General features: G+C 41.2%; 1 protein-coding gene across 8 annotated transcripts in view; it reads right to left on the bottom strand.

Moving 5' to 3' along the window:
- AHCYL2 (adenosylhomocysteinase like 2) overlaps positions 1–12,670 on the bottom strand; it is a 170,149-nt gene that overhangs the window by 47,457 nt on the left and 110,022 nt on the right. For 2 of the 8 annotated variants that reach the window (XM_043589499.1, XM_043589502.1), the window contains exon 1: positions 8,374–12,405. The exons of 2 other annotated variants lie outside the window; for them this stretch is intronic. In XM_043589499.1, the coding sequence (XP_043445434.1) occupies positions 8,374–8,430 (57 nt within the window). In that variant the 5' untranslated portion in view covers positions 8,431–12,405. Of the gene's footprint in view, positions 1–2,489; positions 2,847–5,902; positions 6,028–8,373; positions 12,406–12,670 lie in introns of those variants that run through there. 4 more of the 8 variants (XM_043589498.1, XM_043589500.1, XM_043589505.1 and 1 more) reach the window with 3 other exon arrangements.

Here is a 12,670-nt window from a genome sequence, read left to right as displayed (position 1 = left end):
CTCATTTTCTCATAAGTACAGCAAAGACAAAAGTACTTACCTCACAAGGTTTAGAGAGGGTTAAATGAAACAATGCACATAAGCTGTTAAACACAGCAGTAGATTCAATAAATCCACCCCCTGACTTCTACCTCTTGTAGTTCACTGTTCTTATAACTCTTACAGGTAGGCACTCTAGCTTTTTAAAAGCTTTCTAGAAATGTATTAATTAGCTTTTCAATTCTAATAAGTACAGTAAACATTAATTTATTATTTTTAATGTTTGGTATCATAGAATACCTACAAGCCACAGGATTGATCATCTATTCATTATAACATAACAGATGTAGAAGACGGGTAGATGACTGGACTGAATGTATATAGACAGCAATACTCTGGAGGTTGCATTTTGGACCAATACTGATGATTTTCTTACAATTTTATCCCTTTCTCCTACTGTTGGAGGTTCCAGCTGACACTTTATAACACTTTACAAATGAAAGTTCATATTATTTATTCAATAAATAACTTTTCTTCTTTATCCTTAGTTGAATGTTTGTATAACTACATGGATTATTCTGGATCCAAGGTGGCATAGAGGCAGGAAGGATCAACAATCTCACAACTACCTTTCATCATAAAAAGATGGTTCCCTGGGGCACCTGGATGGCTCCATCAGTAGAGAGTCCAACTCTTGGTTTCGGCTCAGTTTATGATCTCACGGTTTGTGAGTTTGAGCTCCATGTCAGGTCTGTGCTGGCAGTGCGGAGCATGCTTGGGATTTTCTCTGTCTCCCTCTCTCTCTGCGCCTCCCCCGTTCTCTCCCTCTCCCTCAAGATAAATAAATAAACTTAAAAAAAAAAAAAAGATGGTTCCTTGATGGGCAGGACACAGACACAGCATACCAGAATGAAAGCAGTGACTGACAGCTAGTATTTCCTGCAGTTAGAGGCAACTATTGGGTTATTTGAATAGTGAGACAAGGACACTAATGCCAAACTGAATTAGCTTAGCATGCCTATTTTAGGGAAATTCATACCATTTTCATAGCTATACCAACAAATGAAGCTTGTGTTAGTACCTTAGAGTTTGCAAATTGTTTTTAGTAATAGGAACATTCATTGGATCAGAAGCTCTTTGCAAGGTGAAAAATGGCAAAATTCATCATTTTGCTAAAGTAGCAATTTATTGCAAAAAGATAAAGTGCTCTTTCTATGCACTCCCATGGGATACACGTGAACTTCCATGTACTCCTCCTAGTCCAGCACTTACCACACTGAATAGAAGTATCGATCTGTATCCTGGAGGATATAGATTTGTAGGCACAAATACCTGACACACGGTAGGCAATCGCATGCTAAAACAATGAACCTGAAGTAGCCTATTCTAACTTCACTGTCTGTACTTGGTTGGATATTAAGTAAATGTAAGCCTAAGCCAAATCTAAAGGTAAAAGAATGTTTAGCACAAAAAAAAGCTGGGCAGGGGAAGGTGGGTGAAAAGATGGGGAGGGGGATAGCAAGCAGTCAGGCTGAAAACTCTGGCTTTCATTGCACTACCCTTGTTCAAGACTATGGTGTCATTTTTCTTTTTCTTTCCTTCTTTTTTTTCTCCCAGAGGCCCATCTAGGAAAAGGAGCAGTAATTGACTTTCCAAAGGCCAGGATGAGTCACTAACTTCAGCAGTGCCTCCTTTTAAGAAAGTAACAGATGAACCCTGTCTCAGATATGTTAACAACCCCCTCCCACCCACACACCACTAGAGGGGGCCAGCCACTCTGCTTCTCTAGATGTGTAGGATCACGGTGGGGGGGGGGGTGGATGCACACCACGTTACCCCAATAACACTAAACCACGTAGCTATCTGGCTGCTCATCTTCTCAATCCAGTTTCCCTAAGCAGAGCTGCCTTCTCTATCGTCTTCTCCATTTACAGTAATTCTTCCCGCCAGGTCTTTTGGCACCAAAGAAGACTAGGCTACGCTGGCGTTCTCCGCTCAGAAAGGGTCCTCAGTCTTGTTTGCTCATTAGACACTGACCTCAATTTTAAGACAGAAGAATATTAGAAAGGGACTAACCACTTATACAGAATGAGATGTATTCTTTTCCCAAGAAATATATCTTTTTCTGACAACCAGAACACATGGCTTAAGTAGGTCATCCCCGGTGCCCAGTTCTCGATTCTCCGTAAATGCCATTACATTCTTCACTCAACAGTTCGCCTTGTGATACAGTAATCTACCCACCCCGGGTAGAGGACTCTGGTACCTTCTGAACCCCTAACTCTTCTACCTTGTCCGAAATCAGAGTCCTTTAAGGTAACCCTCTTTTTCAATTTCAGAGAGAACTGCCTAATTCCAATAAGCAAGGGAGGGAAAGAGTGTTAGGAGGGGAGCAGCTCACCTTATGCCAGAAGCAGGGATGAAAGCAGCAAAGGAAGGAAAAAGCAGCTGGCCTTTTACAATGATGGCTATGGCAGCAGCAAGCCTGCTAAATAGGAGCTTAGCCTCACCTGGGCTTTAATCCCAGAGTTGCCATTGACAATGTATTTCTTCTTGTTGCTCAGCATAGTGACATTACCAGCCCTACTGCCACCTCTCCGGTCCAGGGACCCTTGTGGGTAGGCCTTTAAACTTTCCTCATCAGCAATTCTGTTGGCTCTGGTTCCAACTAGCTTTTTTTTTGGGGGGGGGGGTACCCTTCCCTGGAATCCCTGAGGCAGCTCCAACAACCCCTCCAGCAGTAGAGCCCAATTTAATAAGGCATTTCTGTTAGTGGCTCATCAACCATTCCTAATTCTCGGAGCTGTTTTGCTTTTATTTTATTTTTCTCCTAAACACCTAATTACACGGATCCTCTGACCTCTAAACCTTAACAAGTCCCCTGACAAGGCCCAACTTGCATGCGCATAACAATAGCTTATTTATATAACCAGTGCACTTTTTTGCCTACTATAATTAACTTGCTAATTAGGTTCCTTTTTAACCTTACCTCCTCCTTTTCCATGTCAGATGATTTTGGTTAACCTAGTCTCATTAGAAAAAAATTAACTACAGAGCCACTAAAACAATGAGGGAATTTATTAAGAAGGTAAGGGAAGAAATGGGGCCAAATGCTGAGGCAGCCTCTACTCTACACCCGGTATCCTTGGGTTTGTCAGACTGAGGACACTGCTTTCAGCTATGACACCAAGGAAATCAACTTTCTCAGACCGTTGCTTTACTCTTAATTGTGCATCTTTTATACAGGTTTTGACATACGGTTTCTAGTCCCAACTCAAGATTGTTGCTGATTAGGTGGTGCTTTTTTCAGTTTTTCAAAAAACTGTGTGTTTCATGGGAAGTGTGACTACAAAGGAGAATTTCCTATTTCCTCAGAGTTCCCAGAATCACAGTGACCTTGTTACATACCAAATAACGAGTCAAATGAAAGGGGCAAGAATCACACTATTTATTTGTTGATTTCTGAAAGGGACCCACTAAATAGGAAAGCCACATTCAACTATATGTTACAGAGATGGGTGGGAATGTGATCTGAATTCTTCCTTAAAAAAAGAGACTGCTTATTGAGCACAAGAAAGAACGTAAAATGGTAGATTCTTTTTTTAGGATAATCTTTATTTTGAGAGAAAAGGTCTCTGGAAGAATGGAATAAAGAGAGAAGGGCATATATTTATTAAGTTCCTACAAAATAAACATAGCCCTGCGTATTTGTTACTTCTATCAAGCAGCATAAGAATCTTACAAAGTCAACATCATTATTCCCATTTGACAAATTAGGGAAGTGCAGCCCTGAGAGAACAAATGATCTGCTGGAGTTCTCACAGCAAGTCAGTGATGGGACTGGAACGGGAGCCTGTGTTTATGACAGAGCCAAAGTTCTTTCTACTATACCACACCTTGTGATATTAATCAGAAGATCAAAAATTCCCCTGGTCCTAATCCTAGGTGTACTAGCTCCACCCCATTCCTCTTGATTTATCTTTAAATTTATTTTATTTCAAATTATGCTTTAAATTTACTTTCTTATTAGATTGGGTCTCAGAAATTATATCCCACATGATCTTGGGAGCTCTGATCAAACCACAGTTCTGAAATGGCTAATCATAGCCATTGAATATGAAATCTAACAGCTATTTAATTGACAACTTTGCCCAGTGTTACTACCAAAAGTTGAAAGAGAAATTAACTGAACTCAAATATGATGTTCACCATCACCCATGACAATCCTGATCTCTCACTCATAATTTCACCAGATAATACAGACTAGTCTTTTTCTGCTTACATGATGAATCCCTAAACTTCTGCTCTTCCTAGTACACTCTCAGCTGGTTCTGGATTTTCCTCACTCAGGTGAAAGGGAACTTGTTGGTCCATTACTTAACTGACTAGACCTGAGCCAGAGGTAGCTGCAGATCTATACTAAATCCAACTAGAAGACATTTTAGGACACTATTACTGACAGGAAAAGCCTTACCACTTAACAAGTTTATCTAACAAAGTAGTTCTCAAACGTTAGGTGCATCACAATTACCCACAGGGCTTATTAAAAGGCATTGCTAAGCCCCATCCCCAGAGTTTCTGATTTAGTAAATCTGGGTGGGGCCAAAGATTCTGCATTTCCAGCAAGTTTCCAGGTGATTTAATGCTGCTGCTCTGGGACTACCCTTCAAGAACCATTGCCCTAACACTTTCTCCAAGCATGAATAAGGCAGCCCTAATGTTCTTGACTTTCTCCTTAGCCAACCATTTTATTCTGTGACTAAACCATGGAGGCATATTCATAGGCATAAAAGAAAAGGTTACTTGAAAGGTCACAGAATAGTATGAGGTGATCCTTTCTTTATACCCAACACAGGATATAAAGAGAACTGGGTCTAATTCTGATTTTCACAATTTAAGGCTATTAAGAATAGATGGTTAATACATTAGGAAAAATAGGACTCATGGGGAGGACAGAAGATCTATTTACCCCAAAGAGGATCAGGCCAAGGGAAAACAATTCCTTTTCAAATACATAAGGCAGTATTACGAAGGATGATCATCAGTGGTTCTATCTCCATTTCTTACCATTTCGGCACTTAACACTGGCGGTAATAATCCTCATTTGTAAAATGGGAACAATAATGTCTACTTTGCCTGCATCAAATGTGCACTGAGGGAAAAAAAAGTACGTAAGAGGGTTTTGGAGACCACATAATGATACATAGGTACAAAATAGTAGCATCTCTATTCTTTTAGGTCAAAAGCTCTTCACCTAGAGTCCATGGATGTCTAGACCACCACCCCCAACACACAATGCAAAATTTTGTGTATGTGTATATTTTCCTGGGGAGAGGGACATAGTTTTCATCGGTTTCTCAAATGGATCTCTGCCTTTAAGTGTCAATCCTGACCCACAGTTATAGTCAAGCTACCTCTACCACCAGGTGCCTTAGAGGTTTTCGTTCCACTTCCAAGTACACATGGTTCAAGCATTCTTAGACACATCTCTCTCTTCCAAGCCAAATGAGCTGCCTGAACAGATTCTTCACCTATAACAGAGAATATTTCTAGCCCAAAGAAAATCGGGTAACCAGCTGGCTGGGTACTCAAGAAAGTCAATCAGATTTCCCATGGAAAAGTACCAAGTACTACAGACAGTTTAGATGGGAGGAGGAAACATTAAAATGTAAAAACTTAACAAAAAGGTTACTGCTGATCTCCATACACACAAAAGGAGGTCTTTCACCTACCAGCTGAGACTATAAAGATTTCTCAAGGGAAGTAAAAACATTAACAAGAGTCTTTAAAAGGATACGTTCCCCAACCTTCTAGCAGTAAAATTCCTGAACAAGGCTAAAAAATCTTTCACATGGAAGCAGCTGAGGAGCAAAGGCTCCAGAAGTTTTCCAGGGACTGATACAATGTTAACTTGAAGGTCTACCTCATCAATTATCAAGATGCGGGTTCTTCGAACTTCATCCTGGCTTATTTCCCTGCTGGGAGTGAGAGATGTGAGTACTGTCAGCGGCTGTGGTCGGAGTCCTGTTCTCTGAGGGGTATGCGAGTCCCTTATTGCTGGTGATCATTAATAAAGGAGGACACGTTATGATGCGCCTCCTCTGCTAAATTTTCCTCCTGAAAGAAGGTTTGAGAGCCTTGTAATGTTTCCTTTGGAGTCAAGGACGGTCTCAGTGGAAATTTCACTACATTAATATACAAACTGGAACGTGAGTCAGACATTTGGTTACAGCCTTCTTAAATTGAAATTTGGACCCAACATGGGAGATGGCTCCAGGGTTTGCTCTTGGGGATTAAAAAGCACTCTAATATTTCATAGGCAAGGTCTATAGGCAATATACACTAGAGGATGCTCAGTGGCTCACCTTGCTGGCTAAGTGGCTATCAGTGGCAGCCTGATGAAGTACTACTTCCAGACTAGGTCAGGAATTAATGACTTATGTGGTATCTGAAAGAAAGCCTCAAGAGGTTAATCTTTGGCAAGGAAAAGATAGATGAAAAACTGACAAGCCCCTCCTTACTCTTTCTTGCTGTTGTTAAAACACTTTTGCTGATCAAAGGTATTTTCCTGGTTTTTGAGAGAGAAGGGCCAAGAAATGAGAAATGCTGTATTGAAAACAAAGCAGAGTTGTGCTTTATTAAAGAATGTCTTCTAAACGTTGGACAGTCCTAGATCAAATCCCTTAAAGCAATAGTCACTAACTCTTTCAGAACAGTTTTCTTGTTCCCATAAATAAAAAGAAGTAAAGGTTTGGTAGGAGCTCCTTTGGAGAGGATGTACTGAGCAGATAAAAGAGTGAGGACTATTACGAGAATGAGTTATACACTAACCCTCAATATAGTAACTCTGTAAAACATTTACTGATTCTGAGTTGATGCACTAATGTTTATCGAACTCTTCTGTAATATTCCTTTATAGAAGTACCAAAGTTTAATATCTTAATGTGGCCCTTCCCCAAAGAAAACCAAAATTCTTGCTCTACTTTCTTATTATTGGCGAGTGGCTGGAGATTCAAATACAAACTTAAAATCCAACTAGAATTATTATGTGAATCCTTTCCATCAGTGTTAAAACACTACATTATTTGATGTAAGCCTGTGAATGGGTAGGATTTCTTTCCGTTAAACATTTTAACACCGAGCACAAGGTTCTGAAACAATATTAAGAACAACAACAGCAAGGCGCGCCTGGGTGGCTTAGTCGGTTAAGTGTCCAACTCTTGATTTCAGCTCAGGTTCAATCTCATGGTTCGTGGGATAGAGCCCTGTGTTGGACTCTACACTGACAGTGCTGAGCCTGCTTGATATTCTCTCTCTCCCTCTCTCTCTGCCTCCCACCCTCAAAATAAATAAACTTAAAAAAAAAAAAAAGAACCGCAACAGCAATAACCCCAACACAAAAAATAAACAATAGTTGTGACAATGAGAGTTGAAATGCAGGCTCTCCAGGGTCTTTGTCAGGCTTACTATATACTCAGTCTCATTACTGATGGTTATTTCTTTAAGTCCATAATTCCATAAACACTGAAAAGAACTTAGGGTATGTTATATATATTCTAACTAGTTTTCCATAGGGAAATGATATAGATAGATAGATAGATAGATACAGATACAGATACAGATATAGATATAGATATAGATATAGATATAGATATAAACAAACATACTGCTGTTATAGACTGTAACAAATCAGGCTAAACCTAGAAGAGACCAGTTAGGAACATGAGGATGGTTGCTGCTTTTAAATCAAAAGTTGAAATTGGACCTAAAATACTAGGTGTTATGTACTAGTTCTTATCAAAAAATAAGTCCTCATATTTAAATTACATTAAAATTATCCATCAGGCAAATATGGCATTTTGAGGAACAGTACCAAGAGAGCTATAGTGACTGCCCTTCAGAAATATACATAGAAAGAGTGTTTGGGGAAATGTTTTGACTGGAGGGAAAAAATGGGCAGTTAGGGAAGAAATATCTTACATCTTTTCAGAGACTTGAGAGACCACCATTTCTACAAGTTCTGTTTTTCCCCCCTCACTATTCTTTTTCTCTACCCCCTTGAGAAATAAACTAAGCATTAGCTTGCACACAGAGCGCAAAGCACTCACAGGGCAACACAATCCATGCAGTATACCAGGAGCAGTAGGCCAGCACAGACAACCAGGCGGTAGCTGACTCTGGCCAGGCAGCTCCCAGACCCTTCCCAGTTTCACTTGCAATTAAGAAACAGGGGGGACCCAAGACACAGGAGCTAATCAGAAATTAGGGTAATAATTGCTCTCCCACCCACACGTCTTGGTAGGGACTTGTCACAGGTGATCCTTGTCACCGGTCAGAAATGGTTGCCTCATTACCAAGAAACAGAAGGAAAAGCAAAGCGACCAAAGAACTCACCATCCACTCAGGCACGTGAAAAGCTGAGGTGCCCTCATTACCGTCCCACTTCTCCATAGTGCAGGCTTGGGTAATCTATGTCCTGAAGCAAAAGGGAAAGCTGGTTTGGAAATGCCAGGGTTTTTTGAGTGCCCCAAAGCAGAACCAAGCCTAGTGATTCAGAAATTCACAATATCTAGCAGAAGCTGCATCCTCTTTCAAAGAGGCTTTCTATTCAAATTAAGATCATTAGTCAACTGCCTGACAAGTCCCTTACTGGCCCCCTTCAAACCTTCTGCTTTTGATTCAAAATCAGAGCTGATGCAAAATTCTGCACCCAGGCACTCAACTTCCCACAGGACACTCACTGTTTAATGCTACCCAAACACTCAACCCCCGCCTCCCCAGTGGACACTTTCCACGGCAAGAGTCAGGCTTCCTCTCTTTCCCTGTGTGTAAGGCACTTGTTAATTTTCTCCCGCCCCTGAGGACACGTCACTGGGGGTGCTGATACCAAGATCAATAAGGATCGAGGTCAAGAAGGCACTCCCGTTTCTCAAGAGTTGCTTGATTTGGATCTGTAAACAGGCGTTTCCTTGAAATCAAGAGTTCCTTATGGCTTTCAAGTTTAAACAGCTATGCAGAACCTCCCCATCTGCTCACACCAGGGGTCTGGCACCAGACTCAGGCATATCTCAAGTTAAATTCTTATTGCAAGGGAGATTTGATTCGGATGGTGCCAGGGAAGATCTCTTACAAAATCAGAAACTAGAATCTCTGAAGAAAGTTCTGGGACCACAACTCCCTCTGCTGGCTCCCTATGCTATGTACATGAAGGTCCAAGGGCCTTCAGCTGCAGAAACAACACAGGCGCCAATTGTAAATGAGCTGCTTACCTGAGGCTAGTCGGGAGCTACACGGTGTAGGTTTAGAGGGAGCCAAAGCTTCCAATCAAGACTAGTGCTGCCTCCAAGTTCCTATCTAAAGTGGGTTTTTACTCACCCATCTGGTTTTGGGAAGAGACAGGATGCCACCTTAAGGGACCTCAGAAGCTGCTCCCTCTTTAGGTTCCTCTACCAGCTCCCTCTTCTCTGCATACTTCAGAAGTTTGGAAATAAGATAAAACGAGAATAAAGGTGGCCTAACTTATTTTACCTGCTTTGCTCACTCCTAGGGTAGGTTACCCAGTAAGAGTACCATAGATTTCAGGCACAAAGTAAGCCCAATGAGATATGCCTGCTTTGGTCCCCTTTAGGGACCAGGGACTCTATCAGTGTTAATTCCCATCATACAGGATCATTTTTCTAGAGCTGATGGTTTTCATATTAAAATTAGTATTATTGGTTCATTGGCCCTTAGGACCTTCACCGGTTAAGAGAATGATCTTTTGGATGTGGAATGGAGAAGATGGTAATGTCTAGGGGAAGAGGTATTGTAAGATGCCAGCGAAGGCAGAACTCACATACTGACCTGGATGTGTACGCTAGAGAGAAAGGCAAGTGAAAACAGAAGGGGACTGTTGGACCAGGTGAACGCAGAGGTGTCAAAGGATTAGCGATCACAGGGCAGGTAGAGATCAGATGCAACAAGAAGCGAGAACAGCAGAGGGGGAAGTAAAGGAAGCTGCGGCCACAGAGGGAATATGGAGTGAAGCAATGAGTGATGCCACGACATAGAAGGTTGATGACATGCAGGAGCGACAGGCCCTCTGAGGTCAGGGTGTTGATTCTGATAAAGCCTTAGTTGTCAGCAACCTCCAGTCATTGTCGTCTGGTCTTCCTTTCAATCCAAACTTTTTAACAGAATGAGAAGTTACATTTGCTGCCTAAATTTCCGAGGGTATCTTTCATCTGTATTTTATTTTTTTATAAAATTTTTTAAGTTTATTAATTTGAGAGAGAGAGAGAGAGAGATCGAGCAGGGGAGGGGCAGAGAGACAGAGAAGGAAAGAGAGAATCCCAAGCAGGCTCCGCACTGTCAGTGCAGAGCCCAAGGTGGGGCCCAAACCCACAAACCATGAGATCGTGACCTGAGCTGAAGTCGAGTCAGACACTTAACCGATTGAGCCACTCTCATCTGTATTTCAGATGCAACATATCCCAAATCAAAATGATTGCTCCATTGTTCCTCCTTCCCTCAACCCTCCAAACGAGTTTCTTCTCACTTTTCCACCTCTATTACTTCAGTCAACCAAATAGAAACCTCAGTCATCTTTGATTTCTCCCCTTTTCCCTAGTCCCCAGAACAATCCATTGCCAATTCTTCCAAGCTTGTCATCTGTCCATCCCTATCCATTTTCATTGCCTCCTAAAAACCCTCCATAAATCCTTTCCAGGATGGTTTTCCACTCCATATCCCTGTACATACGCCATCCCTACAAAAGCTGTGTTGCCCACTGTTCCCTGGATGTGAAGACCAGCACTACGAGGACTGGTTTGGGAATTAAACAGAGCTGGTGAGAATACTGACTTTACCCCTTAGTTAGTCTCCCTCTCCCTCTAGTTTCCCAATCTGTAGAGCACAAATAATAATAATACCTCACACGATTGATGCAAGGATTTAAAAAGTGTGCATACACTAAGTATGCACAGTACTTAGTATACATAATAAACAGTAGCTCTTACTTATGTCATTATTATGAGGTCCTTTCCCACCTCATGCCTTTGCTCATGCCATTTTCTCAAATTGAAATGCATTCATTCTGCCTTCACTTCTATCACCTTCACATACGCAAATTCTTCAAGTTCTGCTCAAATGATAGATCTGCCATGGAATCTAACCTAGAAAAAGCAATCTCCCTTTCCTCTAGTGTTGGGTCACATCACTGTTTGGTCACATCACTATTTTCAGCCTTCCTCACATTAAAGTTACTGTGTACGTGTGTTGTCCCTCATTAGAGTCCACGTTTTTCAAGGGCTTAGCCAGCTTCAATTTGCCCACAGTGTCTGGCATACATTAAGGGCTTAAGAAATGGTCAAATTTTATATACTGTATGTATACCTTACAGCACTCTGAGGGCAACCTGCATAAGCAATGTGTTCAATATATTTTTAGAATATTACTTTATATTCACAGGGGCTTAGTTATACCACTGCCCACAGCTCTGACTTATTTGTGGTGAGTCCTTAATAGGGTTTTAATCCTTAATTATAATATTATCTCTGTAGGAATATATAATCCACTTTCCATTGCTTGATCTGCATCAACCATAATCCTTATGATCTGCATCATAATGAAGCTTTTAGGAACAAATCAAGGCCAAAAGAGTAGAGCCCAACACTTAAAATATTTCAGTGATCAGGGGCACCTGGGTGGCTCAGTCGGTTAAGCCCTTGGCTCAGGTCATGATCTCACCGTTTGTGAGTTCGAGCCCCGCATCAGGCTCTGTGCTGACAACTCAGAGCCTGGAACCTGCTTCGGATTCTGTGTCTCCCTCTCTCTCTCTCCCTTTCCCCCACTCGTACTGTCTCTCTTTCAAAAATAAACATTAAAAAATAAAACAAAATATTTCAGTGATCAGCAAATTACTAGATTATTGGTGGTCCTGTACATGTTTTCTACATAATCAGTTATTAAGCAAATAGAAGATGACTGCCCTCATGGTAGTGTTAAAACATGGAAGAAAATGTCTTTTAAGGAAGACAGGGGTTGGGGGGCACCTAGGTGGCTTAGTCAGTTGGGTGCCCGACCTCGGCTCAGGTCATGATCTTGCAGTTCGTGGGTTCAAGCTCCACATGGGGCTCTCTGCTGACAGCTAGGAGTCTGGAGCCTGCTTCAGATCCTGTGTCTCCCTCTCTCTCTGCCACTCCCTCACTCACACTCTCTCTCAAAAATAAATAAACATTAAAAAAATTATTTTAAAAAAGAGGGTGGGAATAAAAGAATAAGCACAAGTAAAATATATTGCTTTTGCAGGCTAAACTAAATGTTACTTTAGTTGTAACTTTTTTTTTTTTAAAGATTTATTTAAGTACTCTCTACACCCAACGTGGGGCTCAAACTCACGACTCTGAGATCAAGAATCATGTGTTCCACCAAATGAGCCAGCCAGGAGCCCAGCTGTGACTTTGTGTTTGTTTGTTTGTTTAGTGTCGGTTTTACCTAAAGTAGACTTCCTTTGTAAATTGTAGCCTTACTACACCTTTCTGCAATGACTGTGAAACAAAAATAAAACAGTAGCTACTACTACCTTTGGGAACTGAAGATCTATTAACTGAGTAGGACTGTATAAGGCATGAGGTATAGGTGTAAATACTAGTTACAAAGTTGTTTACAATCGAGTTGCATTTTACCATTCTGTGCCTTAAGAGATACACCT

The sequence above is a fragment of the Prionailurus bengalensis genome, chromosome A2, assembly GCF_016509475.1.
Source record: "Prionailurus bengalensis isolate Pbe53 chromosome A2, Fcat_Pben_1.1_paternal_pri, whole genome shotgun sequence".
NCBI lineage: Eukaryota > Metazoa > Chordata > Mammalia > Carnivora > Felidae > Prionailurus > Prionailurus bengalensis.
This window is presented reverse-complemented; position numbering and strand designations above follow the sequence as displayed.